Raw genomic sequence first — 16,608 nt, forward strand, 5'->3', positions numbered from 1 at the left:
CTCAGCTCCAGCCCGGGGCATCCCCTCAGGCATCGCGGGCACCGCCGGCAGCCAAGGAGCGAGACAGGTTTGCTTTACTCTCCGAAAATATCAGGGCACGCGTTAGCTCGGCCCCGTGCGGGGCTCCGACCCCCGGGCAGGGAAATTCAGCGCCGCGGGGCTCGGAAACCCGGCGGGAGGGCCTCGCTCCCTGCTCAGCTGAGGCGATTTCTCTCCCCACATTTGCCGTGTTGAGTTCACCCTCCCCATGCTCGCGGTGCTGCGGCCTCGTTCCCCGCTGGTGTTCAGGGCTGTGCATCAGCTGCGGCTGCCCCAGGAGAGGCCGTGCTGCCATCGCCCTGCCCGTGACAGGCAGAGAGAATGACAGCTCTCTGTCACAGAGAGAGAAGCCTCATCGCAGCCATTCCCTGGTTTTACCCCTGTGTGAAAGCTGCTGTTAATCCTAGAGATGCAATAGTTGCCACAGTAAAGTAGAGGAGAAAAAGCCAGTCCAAACTCTTTTAGTGAAATGTGGCTCAAAGGGGCAGTGGCTGCTTCGAATGAGCCCATTTTGGTGAGAATGGCTCAGACTGCTCACAAAATCAAACTCAAAGGCAAAACCTGGACCAGCCACAAGTTACAAAGAATTACTAATTTCTCATGAAGCTTTAATGATGGCTTTCAGCACAAAGGAACAGAAATTTCAGAAGTGACTAGCAGCACTACTGATTGTACATAAAGCACAGAATCTCTCCTGGCATGAGCATTTTTCTTTCATTTCAGTGCCATGCTAAACATGACATCAACATGGCTGGAAGGAAAACTGGGATGGAGAGGCCATGGGGCCCACACTGGTGATGAGGAGGGGAGTGCAAACTGTGCTTCCCATGGAGGATCAGCATTCTGGGAGACGCTGATGCCCCAAGCTTCCATACTGGGGAACCTCCCAGATTTGCCTTCTCTCTACTGCCATGAAACACGTGCAAAGAGACAAGCCAAATTTCCTCTTCATGCAAGATCAGCCCTAGCATCCTTCCTACCTTGTCTCTGAGCACACAGCAAGGGTCTCCTTGCCTTACAGCAGCCCCTTGGCATAGATGACAGCACCAGGAGAGTATGACTTGGTGACCAGGACACTCCCCTGTGCATTAGGTCCTCATCTCCTGAGCCTGCCTGCTGATTCTTCCTCAGGAGGTGATTTGAGCCTTCTTTGCCTGTGTGAGTGACAAAATGGGCAGTGGGGTCCCTGCTGGGCCTGCAGGAGCTGCAATCCCCTCCATGTCCCACTGCAGCTAACAGGAGCTGGCAGGTGAAAAGGGTTAATGGGGCAGGCTTTAAACCTGTGAGGTGAAAGGGGACATTTTCAAGAAAAAGAAACAGTAATGCAGCAGCCTGTCCTTCACAGTCCCCCATGAGCTGTGTCTGGAGCCCTGCACGGCACCAGCATCTGCTACCCCATGGCCAAAGCCTTGCTGCCCTCTCAGGGTGCCAGGGGGCTCAGGGTGGCTTCTCCAGAGACACAAGGGAGGCTGGCACTTCAATCAGCATTTCTCTGCTCACAGGCACCAGCAAGTGTGATCACAGTGTGGGAGGTGAAGAATGGCTGGTGTTTTACTGCAGGTTCCAGAGAAAAATGCAATTGTGACAAGCTCTGCTTTCAGCAGTGATCAGGAAATACAAGCTCAGAGCAGAACCCCCTTGGACAAGGCTGCAAAGAGCAGCATTGTCCAAGCAATACCAGCCATTGTGGGGAGGGAGAGCAGGGAAAAGAAAAATGCCATGCCTTTATAAATTAAAAAGCTTTTTTTTTCAAGGCTAAAACAAGATTTCTGTTTAAGATACTGGGAAATCAGCCTCTAACCAGCACAGAGAACAAAGCTCCTTTAAGCACTGGTGAAAGTGAGCCTACAGCCTTGTCTAAAAGGAGCCTGTGTTTCTTGCTCACAGCTTGAGTTCCCTGTTGCTCACTGTGTTCAGGGCTCCTCACCCTCCCAGCTCTGCCCACCCCTGCTGCTGCCCCAGCAGGACACAGGGAAAAACCATTTTTCCCCTCCCATGGCTGCTGACCAAGGGCTGTGCCACACATGGGAATGCCCTAATGGTGCACAGCTGAAACCTCTGCCTCAATCTCTGTTACCCATCTCACCCCAGCCCTCCAGCACCCCCTGTTACAGCCCCAAGCAGCCTCTCAGCCTCAAAGATGCTGCAGGAGAGCCTGCTGTGAGCAGCCCCAGGCAGGCACTGCCAGAGGGGACAGGAGGTGTAAGCACAGGGCTGGGGCAGCGAAGCAGCTCCAGCCACTGCTGACACCCTCAAAGAGCTGCAGAGCAGGAGGCAAGGCAGCAGCAGCCACAGCCCCAGCATCAGCACAGGCAGCTGCTCTGGCTGGAGCAGCAGTATCAGCCTGGAGCCTCGGGCACCTGTGGCAGTGGCTCCGTTTCAGATCTGGGGCTGTGGAATCAGGGCTCGTCCTAATGGCACCACCCCACCTGCTCCTTCAGTGCGGGGCACTCAGCACTCGCTGGGGGCGGGAGAGTTCGCAGTGAGCTGGAGACCAGCTGAGAGGAGAGCAGAGGGCAGGAGAGCAGCAGGCAGCCCGGCCCATCCCATCTGGGCCCAGCCCGGCCCTGCAGTCTCACATTGAGGAGTGAGGGGGCAGCACGCAGGGCAGGAGCGCTGTCGCACACCTGCAGAGCACACCCCGCCAGCAGCTGCCTCTCGCAGGAGCCCAGAGGAAGCCTTTACATGCTGCTTGCAACCCGTGCATCAGAGCCTGGCCTTTCTGTTAGAGTATGGACTAACCAAGGGACTTTTTTCCCTTTATAAATAGCAACAGCAGAGTCAACTCATGCTGAGGTGCACCGAGCTGATCTGCCTTACTTCCTCATTGACATGCCTGGCTGATCCTGGCAGAAATCAGCAAATTGTTACAGAATGGCAGGAAAATCCCGTGGCAGGTAGCAATATGGTGGCAGCCACCTCTGGGAAGCCTGAAGCAGTTTATTTTCACTAGAGAAAGTCACACACACAAACTGTTTTATTTCAATTGAGAGAAATTTCTTTTCCCCCACATTGAATCATTCTCACTGTTGTATCTCCCATCCATTGTTCTGAATGAGATAAAACCAAGTGTGTTTGACAACTGCAGCCCCTCCTACTTTCCAGGAGAGTCCAAGAGGGTTTGCTTGTGCTGAAAACACAGGGATCAGAGCTACTGGGTTTGAGGAGGACAAAGACAGGGCCCTAGATACAAAAATCAGAGATTAGACTATCAGTGATTCTGTCCTATTCTAGCTAATCCCAGAAATCTAGGGTGAAAAAGTCAAGTAGCAATTTCCCTTCTTGGGCACCAGGCTGTGTTTAGCTCAGCCCAGTTTCAGCAGCCACAGTAACATTGCTCTCTCCAAAACTGCAGCTCTGAGACAGCAGTGGGACAGGGCAGCTCCACCTGGGCAAAGCTCACACCCAGCAGGATGCATGGAAGGACCGAGCCTGCTGTGCAACAGGGCTGAGCTGGATGTGCTCCATGCCCTCTGGTTTTACATCCTCTTTGCCTGGCAGGACCACCACCTCCTCCCCTCCTCCTTCAAACACTGCTGGGCTTTGTTGTCCTTTCCCCCAGGACAGTCCCAGAGCTCAGGGGAACAGAAATGAGATGGAGAGTCCTGTGCAAAAGCCCAAAATCCAGCCTAAAGGCTGCTCAAGAGCCAGCACAGAGCCAGGCCTTGGAGCTCTGAGGGAAAGCAGCCATCAAACATAAACAGTGAGAGCTGAGCACGGGAGGAGAGCACAGCACGGGGCACCGGTGCTGCAGCTGTCCCATCTCCAAGACAGAAGAGCTCGTGAGAGCTGCTGCACATCAGAAAACACCACACTGCCCTAACCACTGCTTCCTGAAGGGATCTGCAGACTGAGAGCCCAAAGGTACAGTCAGCAGCACTTGCTGGGCTCCCTCAGCACTGCTTGCAAGGAGGCTGAGTGCCCATGAGCAAAACCCAGCATCACCTGGCATCTGGTGCATAAAGTCCTCAGAGAGCACACTAAGAGTCTAATGACTGGATCCAAATCTGAACACAGCCCACTGCAGGAGGAATAAAAAGAGAAATTTCAGCCCAAAGCAGCCTAAAGCTTCCTCTCAACAGAATAACCCACCACATGAAACAAATTTCAGCAACAGCATCACCAAACCAGTCAGCTCCAAAGGAAGCTGGGAGCAGTCATGCTTTAGTGTCATCACAGGGCTTGGTATCCTCGTGGTAGCAGGCAGGGAACCATCCTTTCCTGCAATTATCTTTAAAGCTGTATTTTTGTAGGGCAATCCTCTAGCCCATATTAGAAATAATAAATCCCACACAGGGTTGAATTTTCCCAGTGTCTCCTGGTGTGCAGAGGAGACCCAAGGAAACACTGAAGGAAGTACCCTTGTTCAGCATCTGCCACTTCTATACTTGGTCATTGCCTTTAACTTGGAAAAAATCAGAAAGTAAACCTTGACATGGGGGCATTTCCAATCACTTCTTTTTGTTAATTTGCTCTCTTCCTCTAGGGTCAATATTCCTCCATAACGAAAACTTTCCAAGAGCTGCTTCTTGCTTTATATATTTTTTTTTTTTTTTTTTTTTGCCAAGCATCCTCACTTCTCTGGTGCTTACCTATCACTCAAGACAATCAATGACAGAAGAGACACCATCACACCTGCAGGCAGGAAGTCCCCAAGACCTTGAAACAGCACTCTTGGGCAGAATGCATCTGAAAACGTGACCTTCACTTGCAGGAAAAGCATTATAAGGAGTTTAATGTGATAAACATACATTTAGGGTTCCTTTCCCTGAGAGATGCCACTTAACAGGAAGACTTTTGCTACAATTTTTTCAAAAACTGTACAAAACCCCCAAAGGTTTTGAGTGACAACATTTATTATTGCTTTATAACTGCAAGAAACGAAGCCTACAAAAGTACAAAGCCTTACAGAAGGCTGAAGTTGTTTTACGTTTGGTGTGGACACACATTAACTTTCCCTGTAAACACAGACTGAATTGCTGTGGGTGTGAGCAGTGCTGCTGCACCTCCAGAGTCTCCTGAGGAAGCCAAAGCCAAACAGAGCTGCACACAGATAAGTGTGGGACATGCAGTCCATCCCAGGGCCCCTCTCCCATTTCCCTTTGCAGAGGAACAAGTCTGTTATCAGCCTTACATGATGATTAAATTCCTCATTGCTCACCGAGGAGTAATTGCCCACCACAGGAGAGAGCTGGGTGTTCCCCTGGCGCCCAGACAGAGCCCCCACGCCTCTGCCTCGTGTGGGAGCTCCCCAGGCTCCCTGGAAAAAACTCCTTCACCAGCCTGGAGCACGCTGGGGCTGCAGCTGGGCCCAGCAAGTGCATTCCAGCTCAGCTTCCCCTGCACCTGCTAACTCATAGAAGAGCCCCTGAGGTAAAGAGCCTGCAGCTGGCAGCAGCTCCTCTGGGATGGGTTGGTTTTGCCCAGTAGCACTTAAAAAAAAAAAAATCCCACAACAATAAACAAACAAAAAATTAATAAAGCCCTGTGTTTATTCACAATGATCCCAAAAATCTAAAAGCAAGTCCAAGGAGCTGTCCTTTTTGCTTAGTGCAGTTTGACTGACTGGGGTCTTTCCATACCTCGTGGACACAGATTCAGAAAATTCCAGCCCCATCCCTACAAGCCTGGTATTGGAGAGCCCATGCTGCTGTGGGAGCACAGGCAGGGCAGTGCTGCCTGAAGGAATTTAGCAGGAGCAATTATTTTCTTGTGGTGCCTTTTTGGTATGTGCAAAAGTGCAAAGCACCACTTAAAAACTCACCAGAGGCAAGGAAATTTGCTCAACGTTAGTGTTTCTTAAATGGCAAAGAAATGAAGAGGGAGTAAAAAAATTCAGTTTGTAAAGGCATAAGGGTAACTAATTTTTGGTCATTTCCATAGCACAGGTCACACTGTGCCACCCACATTTTCTTGTACTTTCCAAACTCCTATCAGGTAGAGAAGACAGAGGCTGACCCCAGACGAGAGGAGTAATTGCTGGAGTAATTCTGACTGCAAGTCACAGAACCTCCAAAGTGAGGTTTGTAACAGAAGCACTTCCACCAGAAGACAACTGCAATAACAGAACTGAAACATGAAGTTCAGGTACATAAAGAGAAACTTCAGAATTACAGGACAAAGCTTGATCCTTTTTGAACTGCTATAGGTATTTTCACATGTGGGAGCTGCAGCCCAGGTAATGACACTGTTACAGGTCACTGTTACTGACACAGAGGTGTGAGTAGTTAAACAGGGGACAACATGCAGGGAACTTAAGTTATTTTCCAGATGTGACTTCATCCATCTCTCCAACAATAAAGGCAGATCAACTCAAGTTCTCATCCAGTAGAGTATGAGAGAAATCCCAGCTTTTGGAAGTACCTGTGCTTATCCTTGCCCATTTCCTCTTAAGTAAAACATTGTTTCCAACTCAATATTGTGGACCTGCTTCAGTCCCAGGGCCTCTGAAGCAGGGTGGGTTTTTCTGTCAGTGACACGGTGGGTGACAACAGAGGGCTGGGATCCATGTGAAGAGCCCTCTGCTCACCCTGCTTTCTGCCTCAGCCACTCCCACTCGGTGTCACCCCCAGTGCCACCACACGGCTCCTCCACCCTGTGGCCGCAGTGTGACACACACCTGTCCCACCTCAGCACCACAGAGTCCTGAACAAACACAGCACTGGAATAAAGCCATAAATTTCTACAATCATTTTTATTAGTTATGCAAGAATCCCCACTAGTATTTACATAGTGCAAAAAAGCTGTTATTACTCCAAAAAGTACGGTAGACAGAACAGTTATCCTTCATACAGCAAAAAAGAAATGGAACAAACCCCTTCATATTGTATTTTATAATGTTTTTTCTACTACTTTAACCTAAATATTACTATAAATTTTAAGACATTGAAGATTAAACAGCTTTCCTTATTAGAATCTATTTAAAAAGTAAATTATATGAACTATTGATGAACATTTAGAACGTGGGCTGTGCCAACTGGGTTTCTACTTTCAGCATTAGCATTCATTGGTGAGGAAGTTTTGGGTCAGACATTCTCATGTTTCCTTGTGTGTGGCAGGGTGAGCCCCCTGTTCCTGGTTTCTATGGCTTGTTTCTGCTGGGTTTTGTTCTGTTAACAAATTGCCATGTCTAATTTTTAAATGGCTGACACTGAAATCATCTGAACAGTTTCATTAGTTGGCACAACTTCACAAGAATTACTAAGTGACAGTTTCAGCAACAGCAGCTTTTCAAACAATAATACTTTTTTACATACATATTTAAAGTAACATTATTAAAATTTAAGCTTGTGTTAAAGAACTGGACAGAACCACATTGTGTAAGCTCCCACCCACCCATAAAGACACCTCTTAGCTTTACCAGAAGAACACCAACAAGTGCATTACTGAACATTTTCTATAATGAATTTTTAAAACACAGGTCAATACTATCTGTCACTGTTCAGCTCCAATCCTACAACAGCCTGCACACAACTTAAGCAGATAAACAGGCCACCAGTTTAAGCCAGTGGCACTAACACTCCAAAGTATGTGTGAGCAGGATCAGGGCCTTGGCCTTAATCAGACATTGCTACTTGGTCCAACTAAGGACTGAAGTTCTTCAGAATTTTTCCCTTTTACAGATTTGTAATCCATGTTTTATTATTGACAGAGACACTTAAGAGTATTTATATAAATAGGTTGTATACATAGCCACCTCTATGAGTTTTAAAGATCCCTACCCCTACCACAGATACATTATTTTTGATTTTACCAGATAAAGTAAGTGGTGAAATCATTTCTATAAACAATGCCTTAAGAAAAGTAGATTTGTTTCCCAAATAATTATTTTCACAACAAAAATATCTATACACCTATAACTACAGAAACATCTTTTCATGGGGACAGTAACAACCTGTATAAACTGCACACTTTTACACTGAAATAGAAATTCAACTACTTTTTAAAAAAATCATGGTATTGTAGAACATTTGTATGCTTTTTTCTTAAATTCTGCTGATAATAGAACCAAAATTACCACAGTGAGATACTCTCCATAAGTGCTTCAAGTGGCAAGGAACTTCCCTAATTTCCGATGCAAATGGATCACTCCCAAAGCAATTGCAATTTCATTCTTACAGTTATTGCTTATTCCCAGCTTATCAAAAAGGAAGCACTAAACCCAGTTTTCTTTACTCAGTTTCAGTTTGCTCCCCTAAGGGTGATCTGCCACATTTTAAAAAGAAACTAGTTCCTTATTTGCTGGCAAATTGAAATATAATTATAAGTGCTGTACCACTTTCAAGAACTCTATTAAACTTGTAGCAAAATTGCAGTTAAATAGTGGGCTGAATATTACAAGACTTCTTTGATATAAATGTCAGAAAACTTTAAAATGACAGTCCAAGTTCAGAAAGACATATAAAAAGATGCGCCTCTGATGTTAATACTTCAAGATCAAAAGTTATTTGAATCACTGGCACTGAAAAAGCTCAAGGAGAAACTACAAACACCTTTGTTTTTTGATGTTCTGGCAAAGTTTTGCCCTCAGTGTATGCACTCATCTCACCTGTGCCGAGATGTGCTTACACATCCAAGGGCAAGTTTTGCTTGTCAGCAGTTCAAACACCTGTCATGTCCTAAAGCAAAAACTCTTAAAACATACAGACAGTAGAAATCTGCCATGGGGACAGTAAAAGGTTTAACATTCAGGAGGCATCATTCCTTAGTCCTTGTTTTCCTATGAAGTGCCTGTTCTACACCTAGGAGGATTACACTAAGGAGCTAAGAACGTGACACAACAGCCAGTTGTCACAGCAGCTCTCTACTGCTTATCTACATAGCATTTGCTATGCCTAGAGCTATCAAAGCATTATTTACATAATACACAGTTTCTATTATTCTCATTAGCATCCAAAAACCCAGGGCTAGATGACTTCTAAACCTGGAGTCTTATTTTCCCAGTGCAACTTAAAACACCAGCATCACTACTGCTATAAACATTGGTCCCATGTTCCTAAGTGTGGACTGAACACCCAACTCAGCTAATTTCAGTTTCCTGTGGTTTTCAGCCTACCCAGAGGCTTTTCATGCATTTTGATACAAGTGATCAAAAAAATTAAGTGAAATTAAAAGAAACATGTTTGCTACGAAAGTGTTATTCACGTGAGTTACTCTTTGGCTACCCCTGTGGTGAAGCTCCTGCTGCTGGCAGTTTCAGGATATCCCTTGCCAATACCAAGGATGGAAAACAGACTCCTGACGTGCAAGGTTTAGACACACCCTCCATCCTCAGTCTGAAACAAATTCATCACCAGTTAATGCATTTCACTTCAGTATTCAGAACAGAACATGGAACAATTCTCTAGGAACAGGTATGTTTCAGAAAGGGCATATTTTTGTTTCTTTTACCTCTGCACCACTGAAATACTTCCCCAAACTACAGGGCACTTCCTCATGTCCTGGAATAACTACTTTCTTCTCTATCTAGAGGTCAACTCCTAAAGCTGTTACAACTGCAAGAGGAGACAGAGAGGTCACGTTTTCAGCAGCAGCTCTTCAGATCCATCCTGGCCAGGATCACAGCATGCAGGTGAAGGCAGAGATAGCCACCACATCATTCACACTTGCTGTTAAAGGATTATTCTTGCTTTTTGCAGTGTTATGCAGAATACAAAATGCAAAACAGCATTCCTGAGGTAAGTGACAGGAGAGAGAGGAAGTCATCAGTTTACTAAAAGCCCTGAATAGGGATTATGGTTAATGAGTCACTAGTGTGGTTTGGCAGACAGCAACTGCAGAGAGAATGGGGCATTTTTTGTTTTCTTTCCTGTTTTGTTTTTTTTTTTTTTTAATGCAATATTTCTACCTTGTAAAGAAAACCTGCAAAACATTAATTGCATCCCTCTGGTTTAAAGTTTTTCTGGAATCAAAGTTATTATAGCTTATTGTAACCATTTCAGCTATCAGCAGCTTTTTAATGATGCATTCACCAAGATGAACTAAAAAGCTGCATCTATCTTAGCATAAGAATCACACACAATTTCTCTACTATTTAATTCTCATTAAGATTGCAAATGGCTTCTTCTAGCTTTTCATGAAAGAGAATCAAAATTTTCTTTTTATTTCTAGATAGAATTAGAAAGTCATGGCCAAATACACTGACAGGCCTAGTATAACACCACACCACCAACATGAACTGCTGGTCATTTGTCAGTGTTAATGTAGGCTACCTGTTTGAAAATAAGCTTAAGAGTCACAACTTGAAAGAATTTTTCTTAAAACTGGTCAGTTACAAGATGTTTCCTTTTACAAAACATCAAATGAATGCTTACTGACAACTTTTCCACACAGTTTCTAATCTGGGAAATCAATACTGATTAAGAGCTAAGATCGTTTTTAAATCAAAAAAGTAACAGACAGCTACAAAAATATTGTTGTGAATTAAATACAAGTATTAAATGTTTAACAGTGCAAAATGTTGAGATGAAGCATATGGAATAATGGCTGCAACCTTTACAACAGTTAGTTTTACTATAGTTTCTAAAAAGTTCCTGAGTTCCTGCTTATTTTTACGGCATGTAGATGGAATCTGTGTGTTCTTTGTTCAAAGAACTGCAGATGGTGGGTTTATGTTGAGTGTTACTTGCGTGCTTATCATTTGTCCATTCCTCCCCATCAGTGCCAGGATCAGCCTGCTCTGAGGTCTCCATTTCTTCCTCCTCACTTTGCTCAGCATTGTCTTCCTCAGCACCACTAAGGGTCTTCCCGAGCTGCAGCGTCTCCATAGTTCTCTGGGTCTCTGAAACCCAAGATTCAATTCTGCTATTAAGCTGAACTTCTACAGAAATTGGTTCGTGGGCATAATCCTCATCATCGTCATCTTCCTCTTCCTCCTCCTCTTCCAGCATTCCTGGCACAAGGGTACTGGTGGTACTGGTCATGGAGGAATTCAGAAGGTCTCGGCAGCTGCCATCCAGGGATCCTGTTTCTGTACTCTGCTGTGAGGCCCATTCCAGGTTGTCATCTGGTTTCACCTCATCTTTGTCACCTGGGGTGGATTTCCCGTGATTCGTTGCTGAGGTAGTGCCAGTTGTAGCCAGAGGTGGTTGTTTATTAAGAGTGGTTTTTTCCATTTGGCCATTGCCAGCCTTTTCTGGTACTGCAGCCTTGCACACAGATTCTCTCTCATTTTCAGAGGTCTCTAGCCCATCAGATGTTTCCACCATATTTCTCCAGTTTGTTTCTACAAATTTTGAAAGAAGTTGAAGTAGGAAACATTAATTCCTTGTACATAAAAATATCTCTCCTGAGCATGCAACAACAGCCTAAATAGCAAAATGAGCTAATATTAATATTATTCTATGCTTTCTAGAAACATTTCTACTAGAAAAAAGAGGAAGAAGGGAAAAGGAGAGACAACAGAAAGAGCTGTGAATAACTTTGGGTTTTTACCGTACTCTAAAGCAGACATTACAAAGTTGAAAGTTTGTGCCACTTAGTTTCCTGTGTAAACACCAAATGTAGTACTAGGAATATTCAAAGAGGCTACTCTTTTTATACTCTCAAGTATAAATTAAAAGAAGAAAATTGCCACCATCTTAAGTTATTATTTAATGATTTTTTATAAAACACTTAACTCCTGAAATGAATTTAAGATACCACAAAAAAGAACTCACTAAAAAAGACAACATCCTCTTTAATTCACTCTCAGAATCAAAAAAGAAGGCTTTTGACTCTAACAAGTAGTCTCCCTTTTATATTCTTTTTCATCTGGGCTTAAGCAACTGGATAAATGAACTCTCCTTTGCTCACAGCTGAATCACTCACTGCCATCTCAAGTTTAAAAATGTAAGCTACATTAAACATGTCCTATCTTCAGAGACCTCATATTTTAGTTCCTGCTGCCATCAGTTCTTCCTCAGTCATATGATCAAGATATGTTCAATAACAGAACAACTCTGTTCTGTTCAACAGAACAGTTCAATACAACTGGAGAAGCCACCTACCCTGATCTTAGATACCTATAACACTCCTGAGGATGGAAATTATTGTTTCCTATATTTTTTCAGGGAAAGAATTACTTATGAAATTTACTGAAATCTAGCTGATCTCTTCTTATCCCTGGACACTGTAGAATACTGTAAATTAGGAAGAAGGATTGCATCTTCAGCTACATTTCACAACAAACATCATTTGGAAAACCCCAGCTTCTATTTCCAAAGGTAAGCTTTGAGGGACTTACCATATTCTTTCTCATTGACCTCAGAGATGGGTTCAGAAATAACACTGCAGAAGGAGATAGCACTGGCTGCAGAAGGGTTACGAGAATGGCCCATGTGATGTGGGGCTTTCTTGACGTTCTTCAAGGCCTCTTCTGCCTGTTCCTGCTCCATTGCAGCCACCATGTCCCTGTAGGCTTTCCTGGCCTCTTCAGTCAGGGATACCAGCTTATTAAACAGATCCTAAGTACAAAGGCAGTTTTATCAGCAGTAGTTCTTACTAACAGTTTTCACTTTATGCCTTTCAGTCCAAGGTTTACCACATATCAACCTCAAGATTAGCACCAAATACCTCAACTTGAACTAAGAATTAGTTCCTCTCTGTATTAAATAATAAAAACATCACTCCAGGTTTATGTAACTTTAAGGAGATGGCCATACTTTAGAATACTCGTTTTCTAACATTCTTAAGCCTTCCAGAGAATTTCATATTACAGTTTAAGTCTGTTTAAAATCTACTATGAGATTTGACCAAAGTGTTTTAGCACAGTCTCTCAGTACCATAAAACTGAATTTCAAAGAAAAGACACCATAATATAGATGAGCTCAGGGTTATTATCAAAGGTGTATTAGGTGTGCTCCAATGCCAAACCAATCCTTTACTAGATAATTGTTGACTCCAGCCACTTGTGTGATTGGAATGACTCACCTCAGCCCCTGAGTAGTTGAAGATGCCCACAACACTGACAGGAACCAGCTTGTTCACACAGCGGCCAAGGGCCTTGCGGCCCAGAGCAAACACAAACGGAATTTCTTGTTCCCGTGCCATGGCTATGACATTATAGAGAGCTTCATCTAGTCCACCTTGAAGAAAGCAATTTTAAATAGATATCTAGTCATTTGAAGTCATCATATGGCACTACACAATTCTCTAATCCACTGCAATTAGCCAGTAGAACTTCAATGCACACATCAGCAGCTCCTATGTCCCAGAGATAACACACAATACATTTCAAGGGTAGTGAATGAGTAGAGATGAAGGTGATATTCTGTATTCTCTATTAGTCCTGCACACAAACCAGAGTTTCACAGGTCATTTCTTAAGAGAGCTTTGCTATTCTCCTATCTCAGGAAGCCTCTGTTTATACTTCTGTTAGTGGCAAAATGCTTTGGTTGGCTAACTAACAATCACATTCTTCTCAAGGAACCTTCCTAAAAAGCACCGAGAGCCCAGAACTCTCTGCAAGGTGTACTGAACACAGAATGAAGTAACACACAGAATAAATTTCAATTCCACAATACCTATTCTTCTTGAAGTTTTTCACCCTCATGAACAAGTTTCTTCCAGAACAGAACAGAAAGGAATAAATGTGGAATGGCAATTACCCAGTTGGAGTCTGGAATGTTACATCATGCATAATAACAAATGCTTCTAACCTTGCTAATTAACACATTTAATCAGCACAAGAAAACTGTAAAGAGCCAAGTGCACCACTTGTTTTTATCATTTATACCTTTTGACTGAATTTTTTCACAGTTGGGGGATATGATGACACACTTGATCTTGTTTAGCTTCATGTGTTTTGTAACCTCGCGTAACCCCATGACGAGTCTCCTCCTGGCTTTGGCTCTCGTGGGATCCTTTTGGTAAATCCGCTCCTGGAAGCTGACAAGCTCTTGCAATAGCAGAGTCACACACTCATCTATTTCTTTACTTAGAACTTGGTTACAGTATCTGTCAATTCAAAACATTGAGGAGTGTCAGCATTGCTACTTCACAAATGCTAGCATAACCAATGTTTCACCCAGCCTTTTTGCAAATGAAAATAATTTTACTTCCTCAGAACAGTTATTTAGCTTTTACCGAAGTCACTAAAAGGATTTAGAAATCAGACTGCAAACTGTAAGTTAAAAACACATCCATAAAATATTTGTAGTGATATCCCTTACTTCAAGAAGCCAATCAAAAATATTAAAAATACAAACAAATACTGCAGTAAGTGCCACAAGTATTTTCCTCTACTTAATTTAGTACATTACAAAGATACATTAATAAAAAAGCCCTAACACATTAAGAGGTACTATTACAGTATTTTAAGCATTCCTAAGTATTCCTTCCTTTCCCATTCAAAGCATACAGAGCCTTCCTTCAAAAAATATTTTGCAGAGAAGACTCCCAACCTTGCTTATTTCCTGTGGCAACGAAAGAACGTCTCAAGTGAGTGTTTGTTCATCTATACACACATTTGTGTGCAAACACAAGCAATCCATTTAGGGGGAAAAAATAAAATACTTGCAGAACCTTCTATTTCTGAAAGGGAAGCTTATGTTCATTAAGCTCTTAAGTCTACTAAATCTACCCACACTTGAAACACAAGGGTGACTGAAGTGCAAGCCTTGAATTTATATAAAAAAAGCAAAACTCTTACTCTCTGAATCTCTTGCTGTGAATTTTGGTTATTGCAGAAGATGCCATTGGACTGCCTATTCCAGAACTAGCAGGTGAACCCTGTGACACTGGGGTCATGCAGTATGGAGAATTCTGACTTGCTGGAGAAAGTGAAGTATCACTAGGCATACTCAGACCAGTTTCTGAAAGGCAATTTTTCAACATTACAAAATACAAATACATTTTTAATGTAAAAGAAACAGAACCACATTTCTTGTGTTATCACTCCCTTACTTTCTCCAAATTCCATTTTGGAAACACTAAGCATTATTCTTCCCTCCCCTTCTGGAGGGGTAGGGAAAAGGGGAAAAAAACTGAACAAACATCCACCACTTAGCATGGACTGGATAAATAAGCAGTATTTGAATATTCATTAAAAAATATCTTGAGCTTACTTTAGGAACTTGATAAAACAGAAGAAAAAACCTGTTTAAATGTTATTACTTCTCCAAATAATTCCTTACTATTTATATATATAAAATACTCTAACTTATTCCTAAAACATCTGGGATTTTCCCACTCTAGTCAGACAGGTCCATTCAGAAGAAAAAGTTATGAAGCAGCACATGCAGAATTCTGACAGACACCTCCTTCCCCCACTCCCACTGCCCCAAACACATTGAAGACATTGAACATTCACTGAAGCTTCTCAGTTGCTCAGGCCTGCTGCTACAAACTGACAATTCAGAAATTGCAGCTGATTTACATGTTCAACAAACTGGAAAAATCTATTTACAGTTTGCAACTCCTATATCTGGAAAACTTTCAGTATGTTCATCAAAAAGTACTGTTATCAACACAGCATGGTTGACAAGAGCCACATTTTGCTTGCTTATCAAAACTACTATCAACTCTGACATGTGGTGGGAACAGCCACTTGAGATGATAATTAAAATGCTGTATGGAGATCATGTACTGACAGTGTATTGAGCCTTCCACAAGTGAGGGACAGCTAAGAAGAGAAACATATTTTATGTTTCTCTTCTTATGCCAATTGTGGAAATATGAGAATAAGCAGATGAGTATAGCTGAGGGGCAGTGATGGGCATCTAGAGACAGAGACCAACCTTCCTGAGAGGCCAGCTCCTGAGACTGGTCAGCAGTCAGGTTTAGATGAGCCTCTTTCTGTTCATCAGAACCCAGAAGGCTGTGGTCAGCTGATAAACGGCCTTTCTTCTCTTCTCTCTCTTTCAAAATAATCTAGAAACAAAACCAACAGCTGTCAGCATCTGAAAGTTAGATATACCTGTAAATAAAAACACCCCTTTCACTGAACATCACAATGTTAAGCAAATTGTTTTGAGCCCTCCTACTCATGCCAGGTTAGAAATCCTGGAAATCGTTTCAAGTTTCCTCTTGGATTACAAAGAGTATTTCACTGCAGCATTTTACAGATGGTATACTCAATACTCACACACTTCTCCATAAATAGTACTTTCAGTAGTTTAAGTACTTTCACAGCTTCCTTTCTGATACATAACATTCACTCATTAACAATTCCTCATCCCCATGCCTGTGAAAGAATTCCTAATGCAGGCATACCAATCATCTTCATGAAGCACCTCAATAAAGACAACCCTTTCCATACAAGAAAGGAAAGTGCAAAGGTAAGTAGCCATGGATATACTGGTATTACTACCATTTTTAATAGCAAAAACATAAAAGCCTTGACAACAAAGAGTTTAGAAAACTTTTCTGAACAGGTGAATTCCTCTACCTCAGATCACAGGCCAGTCAGAAAAAGGCCAGCATTTTTAGGGGTCACTTTTTATATTTTACCTTCTGATCTCCATATACATACCCTATTCCTTCTGCACATATCTAGCTTATGACTGTGTGACTACAGATATATACAGGTAATTAATATTATTTCTAAGCTTACTCAAAAATTGTGGGTTTGCTTCAAATTCTTTACCCATC

At 42.9% G+C, this 16,608-nt stretch overlaps 1 protein-coding gene across 1 annotated transcript in view; it reads right to left on the reverse strand.

Moving 5' to 3' along the window:
* Positions 1 to 6,714: 6,714 nt before the first annotated feature.
* SECISBP2L (SECIS binding protein 2 like) overlaps positions 6,715 to 16,608 on the reverse strand; it is a 28,012-nt gene continuing 18,118 nt past the window's right edge. Inside the window, exons 13-18 of the mRNA XM_064721892.1 lie at positions 15,756 to 15,888; positions 14,669 to 14,831; positions 13,754 to 13,974; positions 12,949 to 13,103; positions 12,263 to 12,482; positions 6,715 to 11,263 (exon numbers count right to left, since the gene is read on the reverse strand). Of these exons, the coding sequence (XP_064577962.1) occupies positions 10,590 to 11,263; positions 12,263 to 12,482; positions 12,949 to 13,103; positions 13,754 to 13,974; positions 14,669 to 14,831; positions 15,756 to 15,888 (1,566 nt within the window). The 3' untranslated portion in view covers positions 6,715 to 10,589. The remainder of the gene's footprint in view (positions 11,264 to 12,262; positions 12,483 to 12,948; positions 13,104 to 13,753; positions 13,975 to 14,668; positions 14,832 to 15,755; positions 15,889 to 16,608) is intronic.

Source organism: Zonotrichia leucophrys, chromosome 10, assembly GCF_028769735.1.
Source record: "Zonotrichia leucophrys gambelii isolate GWCS_2022_RI chromosome 10, RI_Zleu_2.0, whole genome shotgun sequence".
In the NCBI taxonomy this organism is placed as follows: Eukaryota; Metazoa; Chordata; class Aves; order Passeriformes; family Passerellidae; genus Zonotrichia; species Zonotrichia leucophrys.